The 13,155-nt window shown below is 48.9% G+C and overlaps 1 protein-coding gene across 1 annotated transcript in view; it reads left to right on the forward strand.

The window, feature by feature from the left end:
• Positions 1 to 4,037: 4,037 nt before the first annotated feature.
• The window catches only part of LHFPL4 (LHFPL tetraspan subfamily member 4), a 30,920-nt gene continuing 21,802 nt past the window's right edge, over positions 4,038 to 13,155 (forward strand). Inside the window, exon 1 of the mRNA XM_055344079.1 lies at positions 4,038 to 4,474. Within this exon, the coding sequence (XP_055200054.1) occupies positions 4,069 to 4,474 (406 nt within the window). The 5' untranslated portion in view covers positions 4,038 to 4,068. The remainder of the gene's footprint in view (positions 4,475 to 13,155) is intronic.

Raw genomic sequence — 13,155 nt, forward strand, 5'->3', positions numbered from 1 at the left:
TCAGCTCAACAAACTCAACAGAAAGACAATACCTCTCTCTTGCAAACTGCAGGATATCAATCTTAAGTAGATATCAATCTAGATATCTCAAACTAGATATCAGTTTCAACTATTTGGGTTGGCTTATGGGCCTACCCCTGAACCAGTCATTTTGATTAGAACAATGGAGTATTCTCATTGCCCAGGCCTGATCATTTGCCCTCTCTAGAGAAGAGGAAAATGGTGGTGGTGGGTTGAATCTCACCAAACACAGGGACTGAGTGAGGGGGAATGGAGTAAAATGTCAGAGGTGGTATGGGTGGCGGGCAGATGTCTACAGGGTGGCTTGCTCTGCAGAGCTAGAATAGAGCAACCAACGAGGAACTAAAGGCCCAACTTTGTAAGAATCCCAGTTCTTCCCTTAAGAGAGAGTGGTAAGTGGACTTTTGTGCTTTTTTTTCCCCTGGACTGCCTGATTTGGCAGAGCAGGATAGAAAAAAAAAGGGGGGGGGTGATAATTCATAGCAGAGTAAGGAGAAAAGATGGAGCTTCTGGCTCCAGTAACTCATGTTCTGAACAGTATCCAAACTAGGAGCATCCACAGAAGGAAACTTTGAGGATGACCCCTTCCCTGATCCTCCTCCCAGTACCTTCCATCTCCCCATTAAGTTGTGAGCTCTAGAAGGGGAGGGGCCACATCTGTTTTACCCACCATCTCATCCCAGGGCTAGCATAATGCTGTGCCGGCACATTACAGGAGACCTTCCCTTATTTATTGCATGGATGCATAAATGAATTAGGTTGATCAGTCTAATTGGCAGGATCAATCCACCTCTTTGTTCAAGGCAGTCTCCTCTTTGGCCTCTGTTCTTCAATGGCCAAGGTGGGGGAAGGTGAGGAATGAAACTCTCTCCATAGACCCTTGATTCCAAGATCTTCGGATTCTCAGGAAACAGCCAGATGCCCTCTGCAAGGAGCCGATGAAAGGGGAAACCAAGTTTATTGAGCACTCTGTGCTCACATGATATGACTTCACATATTGGGTCTGAGTTGCCCAAATTGTGGAGCCCATTTATGAGCCTCATAATTTTGTTTTAAAATTTGAGATGGAGAGATGGCAGCACAGTAGGAGGAACCTAGGCTTGGCTTGTCCTTTGAACACAACTAGATAACTGTCAAATCATTCTGAAAACCCAGGAAATCAACCCGAGGACTGATAGAACAAATTCCACAACTAGAGGGAAAGAAGAAACCACATCAAGGAAGGGAATTTATAGGGAAATATGTACTTTATGGAATAAATTTAAAGAACTAAGATACGTTTTGTTTTAAATCAAAATGGACTTTTAGGGCATCCCCGGTGGCGCAGCGGTTTAGCGCCGCCTGCAGCCCGGGGCGTGATCCTGGACACCTGGGATCGAGTTCCACTTCAGGCTCTCTGTATGGTGCCTGCTTCTCCCTCTGCCTGTGTCTCTGCCTCTCTCTCTCTCTCTCTCTCTCTCTCTCTCTCGGTCTATATGAATAAATAAATAAAATCTTTAAAAAAATGGACATTTAATCTTATACAGCTAAATTACTGATTATATATTTGCTGAGCTGACTTAAGAGTTTGGAAAATTGTATCAAGAATTTTATTTTTTTTTTACTTCAAAGCCTTCTTAATAAAGTCATTTTGCTAAGAAATAAAATAAATTTTGGGATAGAAATAACACTGCTTATTTTTTATTTTGCCAAAATGAGGACATTAAAAAAAAAACTATCATCAAACAAACTTAACTAAAGAAAAAATTAACTATCATCAACACTTGTTTAAAAAAGGAAGTTCTACACTAAGAAAGCAGGAAGTAGACAATCTCAGGGAAAAAAGAAAAAAAGAACAGTGTCCCTCCCTCTGGAAAAGACATTTGGCAACCTTACATGATTATTATTATTATTTTTTTCTGAAGATAGATGCAAATTTCATCAGATTGACCCTGGGTAGGGTTCAGTATTTGGAACGCACTGACAGAGATTGTTTTTCAAACCTGCCCCTTACCTCCACGTGCCTGTGAAGTGGGGCTTAATCTGCCCACTTTATAGATGGGGAAACAAAGGTTCAGAGAGCCTAAGTGCAAGGTCACAGAGGTAGTAAATAATTGTCAGAGTTTGTCTGGATGCCAACCCTGATCATCTTGGCAGATCCTAAGCCAAAAGTTATTCCCCTTCAGGGAAAGAAATGACCCACACTGGCTCCTTTGCCCCCAGGGTGTTCTTGGGCTTGACCTTGAGCCCGGGCTTGGACGCCCTGTTCTTTAGAGCACATCTTAATGATGTGCTCACTTCATGCCAGGCCCTCGGAAGAGTGTAGGGAGGGAAACCAGCACGTTCCCAGCCTCCTTCCCTCCTGTCCCGGATACTCACCCTGGGTCTCGAGGTCCAGGCCCAACTCCTTACGCCGGGGGCCAACGAATCCCTATCGCGGGCGTGGGATGCTAACAGTTTAGGGGGTTCCCTCTCCAAGGGGTGTTGGCAGTTTCCAAGGAGACTCTGGGAACCTTCACCGCCTCCAGTCCCTAAAGGGCTGGAAGCGTAATGGTGCAACCCGAGGCACTGTTTAGGCTGTAGGGAAGGCAACTTGGGAGTAGGAGATCAGCTCGAGCCCTATCAGATAATACTCGGTTCGGCCCCTCCCCCATTCCCACGGGCTCTGCGGGGGCCCACAAGCCCCTCAGCTCCGGCTGGAAGAAGGGGGTGCCCCAAGGCAGAGGGCCGACCGCGTGGGGGACCCCTGGGACCGTGCCCAGCCCTCCCCGTGGTGCCGGAACCCGGGCCGCCCCTCCCCCGCCCGCCCGCCCGCACGCCCCGCCCGCCCGCACGCCCCGCCCGCCCGCACGCCCGCGCCGGGAGCGCGCCTCCGGAGAGCCGCGCGGGTGCCCGAGAGCGCGCGCCTCGGCGCGGGAGCGCGCCCCGGGGAGAACCCGAGCAAGATGGAGGCCGCGCCGAGGCCGCCTCCTGGGCCGCGGCAGCAGCTGCTGCGAGCGCCGAGCCGGGGCGCCTAGGCCGTGCCAGTCCCGGACCCGCGGCCCCGGACCGCGCGCAGGTTGGTCTCCCCGCACCCCGACCCCGCGGCCGCAGCCTGCGCGCGGGGCAGCCGCCCCCACCCCCACCCCCACCCCCGGCCCTGCGCCGGCCCGGCCGCTGCCGGCGCTGGCGGGAGAGCCCCTGCCCGCCCGCCCGCCCCCCGAGGCCCGCGCTGCCTGCCGGCCCCAGCCCTCGTACCCTTGGCCTGGAAACCCTCTCTCCTCAGCCCTGGCCCGCCAGTCCGGGGCTCCCTGCACCCACATCCAGTCCTGCCTTCTGGGGGACCCCTAGACCCCCACCCCGCGTTCAGACCCTGCAGTCCTAGCCTCACCCCGATTCCCCCACCTCGCCCTCCCCGTCCCAGCCCCCATATCACCTTCCCGGTCCCCCAGTGCCAGACCCTCGTATCCCCTTCCTGTCCCTCATAGAAGCACCAGCCCCCTCCACAGCGCCTTTCTGGACACCCAACACCAAACCTCCTTTTACCCCCGGTACCAGCCCCAAATTCCCTTGCAGGCTCCCTCTGCAGCCCCTCTGCCAACCCCGATACCGGTCCTCAGCCTCCATCCATTCCAGCTCCCCACGGTTCCTTCCTACTCTCCCAGCCCCGGCCCCCAAGCCCCCTCCCCATCACCTCCGTGACTACTTTGTAGCCAGCCCCCACTGCCAGCTCCCAGATCCCCATCCCATCCCCCTCACCCAGCCCCCCAACTTTCACAGGTCCTCTCCCGAAGCCCCCCCCGAGGTGCTTGCTGCCCCCGGCCCCACCGCCCCAGCACTCAGGACGCCCCCTGCCTCCCCCGTCCTGCCCTCGCGTCCCCCCAGCGCCGCCCCAGGCCCCAGGCCCCAGGCCCCAGGCCCCAGGCCCCAGGCCCCAGGCCCCGCCCTCGAGAGTTCTTGGCTCAGGGCCGCCTCTCGCGTGCGTCCCCAGCTCCCGCCCGTCAGCCTCGCAGCCCGGCGGTCGGTCGGTCCCGGGCCGGCGGCCCCCGCCAGCCGCCGCCGCCGCCGCCGGCCCCGCCCCCGGGCACCATGCTGCCCTCGCAGGAGGCCTCCAAGCTCTACCACGAGCACTACATGCGGAACTCGCGGGCCATCGGCGTGCTATGGGCCATCTTCACCATCTGCTTCGCCATCATCAACGTGGTGGTCTTCATCCAGCCCTACTGGGTGGGCGACAGCGTGAGCACCCCCAAGCCTGGCTACTTCGGCCTCTTCCACTACTGTGTGGGCAGCGGGCTGGCGGGCCGCGAGCTCACCTGCCGAGGCTCGTTCACCGACTTCAGCACCATCCCGTCCGGCGCCTTCAAGGCAGCCGCCTTCTTCGTGCTGCTCTCCATGGTGCTGATCCTCGGCTGTATCACCTGCTTTGCGCTTTTCTTCTTCTGCAACACGGCCACGGTCTACAAGATCTGCGCCTGGATGCAGCTCTTGGCAGGTAGGGGAGGGGTGGGGGTGGGACCCCTAGAACAGGTGCCGAGGACGGGGCTCCTTCCTTCCAGGACCCCTTCGTGGAGGGGTCAGAGAGATTCTACTCCTCTGGCTAAAGACACACCTCCTTGGCTGACCCTCAGAAGCCACTAGGTAGGGGATTTATGAGAGAGACACCTTGGGGCAGGAGGCAGAACCGTAGGACTGGGTCTTTGAGTTTGCGTGCTTGGATATGGGCAGACTGCATTTACTGATGGGTTGGTGTTATGTTAGAGTCTATGAGGGTCTCTGAGAGTCTCTTCTGGCTGTCCTACAGGAAATTATTATCTGAATGAGGAGCTACTCTAGGAGTGAGCAATTTCTGTTGTATCAAAAAGAGCATGAGATGGGGGGAATCCAGAGATCTGACTTTGACCTTTATCTTGCTGACATTATCAACTTGGGTGTTTCACTTTACTTCCCTGAGGCTAGGCTTCCCCATCTGTAAAACAATGAAGAGGATTCCAAGAGCGAATGAAAGAGTATCTTGTAAACTTTTAAGTTCTGTATTAAGATAAAGGAGCTTACGAAGATATGCGTGTCTAGTAGTGTCTATCCAGTATTTGAAATGCGGGTGGTTGACAGCACTTGGCAACATGGGGGTCTTCACAGGGCAGGTCTCTACCCCCTACCCCCACCCAGTGCAGGGAGGGTTCTGGTGCTATGCCTAATGGTAATAAATCCCTGAGCCCTTTGAAATGTTTAGATAGGGCAGACATCTTGCCCTAAGAACTAGAGAAGGGCCTTTTGGGAAGAAGAACTGCTGAGACAGTATTCCAGGATCCATTAGAGTCCTCACCCCCCACCCATCTTTTGATCGAAGGCAGATTTTGAGGATTCAGCAACTTGGGAATTTGCCTAATTGCGGGTAGGAAAGAGAGTTGGGCTGGGGAAAGTGAGGTCAAGATATAGCAGGAATGGGGGAGGACGGCTGGTACGGTTAGGTAAAGTTGGGAGCGCTCTAGGGATGAGAAAGAGAAGGGAAAATATGATGATCTTTGCAGTAGAGATGGTCTTTCACAATAAGCACCTCAGGGCATTCAACAAGTGTGGGCCTCTTCAAAAGATACTCCCTGCAGGAGGTGTTATATCACTTGCTGATGACTCCACTGCTTAGAACATTGTAGTCTTTGGAATGTGGGGTGTGTTCTCTTGAACATCATCATTGAGGGGAACCTCCATCTTTTAAAGGAAGAATATGATTTTTGGAAATGACTGGAAGTCACTTAGGGCCAAGTGCAGAAAATACAATAGTGAACAAATTGAGAATTGTCACTTGGGATGAAGCCAAGGTATGAGAGCAAAATCATGAGGCTAGTTTGCTTCCCCAAGAGGACTTTTACAAATACAGGGAGGAACTCCTGCCCCATTGGAAGAATTTCCCAAACTTTCAAAAGGACTACTTTGAAGAAAGCAGTGTTAATTCAGATGAGGACATTTTAATGAGCTTGTTTCAAATCTGCCTCAGTCCATCTACTTAGATATGGTTCTTTTAGGATCTTTGAAATTGAGAAAGGAGAAATTGTAGAGTGTGGGGGTATGTCTCCATATTTCTCAGTGGTACCCAGAAGGTGACTTTACATATTTCCATTTTATTCTTCCTCCAAAGGCAAGCTGGAAAGAATGTATACTCATCTGGAATCCTCAATTCCTCACCCTTAATTTGGAGTCTGCATATGGGTTGCTGACCTCTTGGCCTTCCAACTCTCTGTAATTTATGTGGGTTTAGTCTTAGGGATTTGGTGAAGTGTCCCAATAACCCCATATAATTACAGAATTTCAGAGATCATAGAGATCAGCTCCTTCAAATCCCACCTTCCCCTCCCCCCACTTTAGAGATAAGAGACTTAGACTAGAGAGAAGGTTTTATCCAAAGTCTCATAGCCAGTAAGGGAGTACTCCTGGTCCAGTGCTCTTTCCCTTGTATTGTTTTCCCACACCTGAGGGCTGAGGAGGCCAGTTAACAGAGTTGAGCAGTTTATTCCATTCTGCTTAGAGATTTCTGAGTTCTCTGGGTAAGTGACCAATTCACTTTGTTTAATGAAGTGACATCAGGACAGAAGCTAGAGCACTGGACTACGAGTCATGGGACGGGGTCTTGGCCGACTCTGCCTAGGTGATTCACCCTGCAGTATTTTTTTTTTAAGATTTTGTTTATTTATTTATTTATTTATTCATTCATTCATTCATTCATTCATCCATCCATTCATTCATGAGAGACATACAGAGAGAGGCAGAGACATAGGCAGAAGGAGAAGCAGGCTCCTCGCCCCGGGAGCCCGATGCGGGACTCATCCCCAGACCAGGATCACTCCGAGCCAAAGGCAGACGCTCAACTGCTAAGCCACCCAGGCGTCCCTACCCTGCAGTATTAAGCAACAGTTTTTAGCTTAAATCTCAGTTTTGTCATCCTTACAGTGGGAGACTAATCAGTTACATAAGTGGATTCAAAGTATCTCTTTCAGCCCTGGGTGTCTCCTAAAACAACTCTATCACCAAGATCTTTCTATTTAGAAAATAAGAAATCAGTCATTCTCAGGGGAGCTGCAGAGCAGCAAAGGGCCTTGTTTATATTAGATAAGAATTAGAATTCTTGTTTAAGTAAACTTTTATTCAAGTATTTTAGACTCTTCTAAGTGTAGAGCCCTGGACAATTAGGAAAATTCAGAGATACTTATTCCTCTATTTATTCTTTACTTGTTCTGTGATCATCGCTGTGCTAGGTGCTATAATACTGAGATCATCCTGGTCCCCAAGGATTTAGGTTTATTTTATTTTTTTTTAAAGATTTTATTTATTTATTCATGATAGTTACACAGAGAGAGAGAGGCAGAGACACAGGCAGAAGGAGAAGCAGACTTCACGCACCGGGAGCCCGACGTGGGATTCGATCCCGGGTCTCCAGGATCGCGCCCTGGGCCAAAGGCAGGCGCCAAACCGCTGCGCCACCCAGGGATCCCGGATTTAGGTTTATACGCTGCGATCGATCCCCACTCTCAGGAAGCTTACCATCTGGTTGAATCTCTATAATGGTCAGCATTCTTTCAATGGCAAGTGAGAGAAATCCAACTTAAAATTGCCTAAATAAATAAAAATAAAATAAAATAGGGATGGTAGGATTTTGGGCTCACATAACTTAAAAGTCAAGAGTATCTTGCTTCAGGGGTGCATGGCTGGCTCAGTCAGTAGAGCATGGGACTCTTGATCTCAGGGTTGTGAATTCAAGCCCCATGTTGGGTATAGAGATTACTTAAAAATAAAAGCTTATAAAAAGAATATCTTGGGATGTCTGGGTGGGTCTCAGTGTTTGAGTGTCTGCCTTTGGCTCAGGGCATGATCCCAGGGTCCTGGGATTGAGTCCCACATTGGGCTCCTTGCAGGGAGCTTGTTTCTCACTCTGCCTATGTCTCTGCCTCTGTGTCTCTCATGAATAATTTTTTTAAAAAAGGGGGTGCTTGCTTCAGGCATGGATGGATCCAAATTCTCAAATAATGCCATTAAGAATATGTCTGTCTCCATTTCTTGGTTCCCCTGTGTCAGCTCATTTTAAAGTCCACTTCTCTCTTAAAGGTGATAAAAATGCTACTAGCAGCTCTGAATTTATGTTGCTTTAGCTTGTCAATGCCTGTGGAAAAAGAACATCTGTTAGTGGTTCCAGCAAAAGATCCAGGACTGATTCTCATTGACCCAGGCTTTAGCCAAGGATTCACCTCTTAGTTAATCAATGTGACTTTGTCCAAGGCTTTAGCCACATTCCCATCCCTGGAGCACCTGGACTGACAGTGGAAAAAGGTCAAGTTCTGAAAAGAGAAATCAGGTATGACCACTGGTAAGACAGGTGCAGACAGAAGCCTCACTCTGGAGGGTCTAGACACTAATATATGCTGGGCTATAAGTGCTGGGGAAACCCAGGGCAATTGAGGAGGCGGCCCCATAGTTGGGAGGTGAGGCTTGAGTGGGAGGTGAGGATGTGGACAGATTTGAAGTGTGGGAGAGCATTGTGAATGGAGAGGAAGATCATGGGCAGAGACACAGAGGTAAGAAAGCCACATCTGGCTTAAGTGTGACATCCATATAGGGGAGCAGAAGGAGGAGAGGTGAGGAAGGAATGATGGGGCTACAAGTGTGTAAGTCTTTGAATACTGGGTTGGGAATTTGGTCTTTAATCAGCAGGCAGTTCAGAGTTACTACAGCTGTTGTTATTATTCAGGAAAAATAATTAACATTTTCTGAGCCTTCTCTCTATGCTTGACCATGTGCTAAACATTGATGTGCATACTATTATTTACTCCTCACAATGATCCTATGGGGTACCTACCATTATTACTCTTTTGTAATAGAAAATTACTCTTTTTCATCTTTTCCTCAGATGAAAACACTGAGCTTCAAAGAGGAGTCATTTGTCCAAGGTCATACAGACAGTAAATGGGGGAACTAGCATGGTAACTTGATCTGTCTGACTCAAAAGCCTGGGGATTTATGAAGGATTTATAGAGGAGCATTAGTGATGGGAGCAGTGGCAGGAGGTTTTTGATATAAGACTCAAATGTTAAGTAGAGAGGTAGAAAACCCAGGTTTCTCTTCATGGAGTTAGGGGCCAGCTTCTCCAGGTATCTCTGCTACCTGGTCTTGCCCACTTAGTGAGAACACACAAGGTGTCAGCTTTGAGGCTAGACATTTTCATATTCTTTACAGCATTTCATGTTCATCTTGTTAAAGTAACTTGCCCAAGGGTCACACACCTAGTGAAAAGTGAAGCTGCAACTTAACACAAGTCTAAATGGATCTAGCACCTGCTTTTTCCCCCTTTAAAGATTATTTGTTTATTTATTTATTCATGAGAGACACACAGAGAGAGAGGCAGAGACACAGGCAGAGGGAGAAGTAATCTCCATGCAGGGAGCTCGACGTGGGACTTGATCCCGGGACCCTGGGATCACGCCCTGGGCTGAAGGCAGGTGCTCAACCACTGAGCCACCCAGGCATCCCTAGTACCTGCTTTTAAAACCAAACTAGAACTGGGGAGAGGAATACACAGATCACAAGGTACAACCGTCCACTCTTCATACTCAGTGTTTACCTGTGGGCTGGGTGAGGTTAGTCAAGGGGAGGTCGCTGGCTCGAGAAGAGACTTGGGCTGGAAGCCTGGTTGAGAGTCCAGAGGCGTAGTGCCGAGTAGTGGTTTAAGAGCAGAGGACTTGGGATCCCTGGGTGGCGCAGCGGTTTGGCGCCTGCCTTTGGCCCAGGGCGCGATCCTGGAGACCCAGGATCGAATCCCACATCAGGCTCCTGGTGCATGGAGCCTGCTTCTCCCTCTGCCTGTGTCTCTGCCTCTCTCTCTCTCTCTCTATCATAAAAAAAAAAAAAAAGAGCAGAGGACTTAGGGTAGCGCCGGTAGCCCAGCGGTTTAGCGGCCTCTTCAGCCCCAGGTGTGATCCTGGTGACCCGGGATCAAGTCCCACATCGGGCTTCCTGCATGGAGCCTGCTTCTCTCTCTCTCTCTCTCTCTCTCTCTCTCTCTCTCTGTCATGAATAAATAAATAAAATCTTAAAAAAAAAAAAGAGCAAAGGACTTAGAATTCTCTCTGCTCCTTCCCACCTGTGTGGCCTTGGATAAGTGGGTTTTCCTCTCTACATCTCAGTTTCTTTATTGTAAAAGGGAGATTATGATGATTATTACTAAAGATTTTATTTTTAAGTAGCCTCTACGCTCCACGTGGGGCTCAAACTCACAACCAACTCTGAAATCAAGAGTCACTTGCTCCACTGACTGAGCCAGCCAGGAGTCCTGGGGGAGATTATTGTACTTACCTCAGAGGTGGTAGAAAGAAATCAACAAAATGATGGATGTAAAGCCCTGAGTGTGGTTCCCAGTGTACAGTAGGCATTCAATAAATGGTCACGTCATTCCTGTGACGTAGTCTAAGGGAAGAGCAGCTTGTGAGGAACTCCTGTTGCTCAGGTGGAAGAGGTCAGGCTTGCTGGGATGATCAAAGGCCTTAAAAAGTCATAAACTGGGCAGCCCAGGTGGCTCAGCGGTTTAGTGCCGCCTGCAGCCCAGGGTGTGATCCTGGAGACTGGGGATCGAGTCCCGCATCGGGCTCCCTGCATGGAGCCTGCTTCTCCCTCTGCCTGTCTCTCTCTCTCTCTCTCTCTCTCTCTCTCTCTGTCTCTCATGAATAAATAAGTAAAATCTTAAAAAAAAAAGTCATAAACTGTCAGCTGAAAAGAGTCTTGCCAATTGGCTGGCTCAACTGCCTCATTTTACAGGTGAAAAAAACCTAGTCCCAGCAAGTAGAGTCAAAAGTTCATATCACAAAGTGAGGCTCTTTGACCCACAGAAGGGAGATGATTCTGACTGTGATTCCTTCAGTACTGAGTGCCTACTGTGCTTTAGGCCCTGCTTGGATGCCGGAGTCACAGCAGGGAATAGGACGTGGAAGGTAGCGTGAGAGACCGAAGCTGGGGATGGTGGCAGGGGGCTGAGATCCCAAGGTGAGGCGAGTACCTTCCAGCCTTCCAGATGTGTGCTTGATCAGCAGGTGTCTCTGGGCTGGTAGCAGCAGTGTCACTTCAGCTTAAAGCATTTATCCACATTCCTCCCCATTTCTTTGGGAGTTTGTTTCAGATTTGGCTTGGGAGTTTATTTATCCAGTAACATTTCTGTATGTACATGACCTGCTGAGAACACTGGGGGGAGGAGGGACTTCTTTCTTTGCCTGCTCCATTGTCTTCCTTCCTCCCCTGACTGTCCCTTCTTTCCTTTTTTCCATCCTCCCTCCCTACACCCTTCCTTTCTCACATCGGTCCTTTACTGACAGCCTCCTCTGTGTGTCAGGCACTGTGCTGGGCTCTAGGAATCCAGAGTAAGAGTCCTCACTGCCACACAGCTCAAAGGGCAATGGGAGAGGCAGGAGAGAAAAGATCATCACTTCTCTGTGCATGACATGTGAAATTACTGAATCAAGCACAGGGTATTCTGGGGGCACAAGGGGGACATCTGACACAGTTAAGGACAGCCAGGGAAGTCTTCCAAAAAGTTCCAGCATTTGAACGGAGTCTGAGAGGATGGGCCAGAAAGAGAAGTGCAGCCAGGCAGAAGAGACAGTATGATCCCAGGCATGAAGTCAGGAAATAGCCTGGTGTGTTTTGGGGACTACCAGCAATTAGGGCAGGGAGTGGTGAGTGTTCAGAAGGGGAAGCTAGATTGTGGAGGCTTCCCAGCCACTATCCGGAGTTTACGGACTTTATCAGCTTATATTTGTTGAAGGGTTTCTTTGGGAAATAACTAATACATGTAAGTGATACAAAATTCAAAAGGGGAAAAAGGTATATGATCAGCCATCACCAGTCTTCCTGCCTGTCCCCATTCCCCAAAGATCCTCCCAGAGTTCTCTGGGGCAACCACTGTCACCAGTGTCTTGAGTATCTTTTTCAAGAAATCTCATAAATATACAAACAAATGCAAACTTTTTTTTTTTTACTTAAATGGTATATTAGTTATCTATACCTGTGTAACAAATTACCCCAGAACTTTGTGTCTTAAAGCAACAGGTATTTATTTTTTCCAATTCTGTGAGTCATAGGAATTTGGGAGCAGCATAGACAGGCAGTTCTGGTTCAGGGTTGCTCCTGAAGTTACAACCAAGACCGCAGCGGGGGCTGTGGTAATCTAAGGCGGCGTGGGGCTGAGGGCCCAGTTCTAAGCACTCTCATGCGTTTGCAGGAGACCTCGGAATGAATGATCCTAGAAAGAGAGAGAAAGGAAGAAGCTACACTGCCCACTGTCCTTTTTTCTTTTTTCTTCTCTTCTTTTCTTTTTTGGTAATGGTTTTATTGTGACATAACTCATATGCCATGCCATCCATATGAAGTGTATATTCATAGAGTTGTACAACCATTACCTCAGTTGACTGTAGGATATTTTCATCATCTCAAGAAGCCTTATACTCTTTAGGTCTCACCCCACAAAGCTCCCCCACCCAACCAACCCAGCTTCTAAGCAACCACTAATTTACTTAATGTCTATTTTAGCCCATTCTGAACATTTCATATAAATGAAATCATACAGGGGCATCTGGCTTGCCTAGTTTGTGGAGCATGCAACTCTTGATCTTGGGGTTGTGGTTTTGAGCTCCATGCTGGGTGTAGAGATTACTTAAAAATGAAATCTTAAAAAAAATAAACAAATGAAATCATACAATATGCAGTCTTTGCAACTCCTTTCACTTAGCATAATGTTTTCAAGGTTCATTCGTGTCATAGCATGTGTCAGTAGTTCATTCCTTTTTATGGCCATTTATGGCCATGATGTTGTATTGTATGGAGAAGACCACATTTTGTTTATTCATTCATCAGTTGGTGGACATTTGGGTTGTTTCAACTTTTGGCCATTATGAATAGTGCTGCTATGAACATTTTTTTTCCATTGGAGTTCAATTTGCCAACATATAGCATAACACCCAGTGCTCATCCCGTCAAGTGCCCACCTTAGTGCCTGTCACCCAGTCACCCCAACCCCCTGCCCACTTCCCTTTCCACCACCTTTGTTCGTCTCCCAGAGTTAGGAGTCTCTCAGGCTCTGTCACCTTCACTGATACTTCCTACTCATTTTCTCTCCTTTTCCCTTTATTCCCTTTTACTATTTTT

The sequence above is a fragment of the Nyctereutes procyonoides genome, unplaced genomic scaffold, assembly GCF_905146905.1.
Source record: "Nyctereutes procyonoides isolate TBG_1078 unplaced genomic scaffold, NYPRO_anot_genome, whole genome shotgun sequence".
NCBI lineage: Eukaryota > Metazoa > Chordata > Mammalia > Carnivora > Canidae > Nyctereutes > Nyctereutes procyonoides.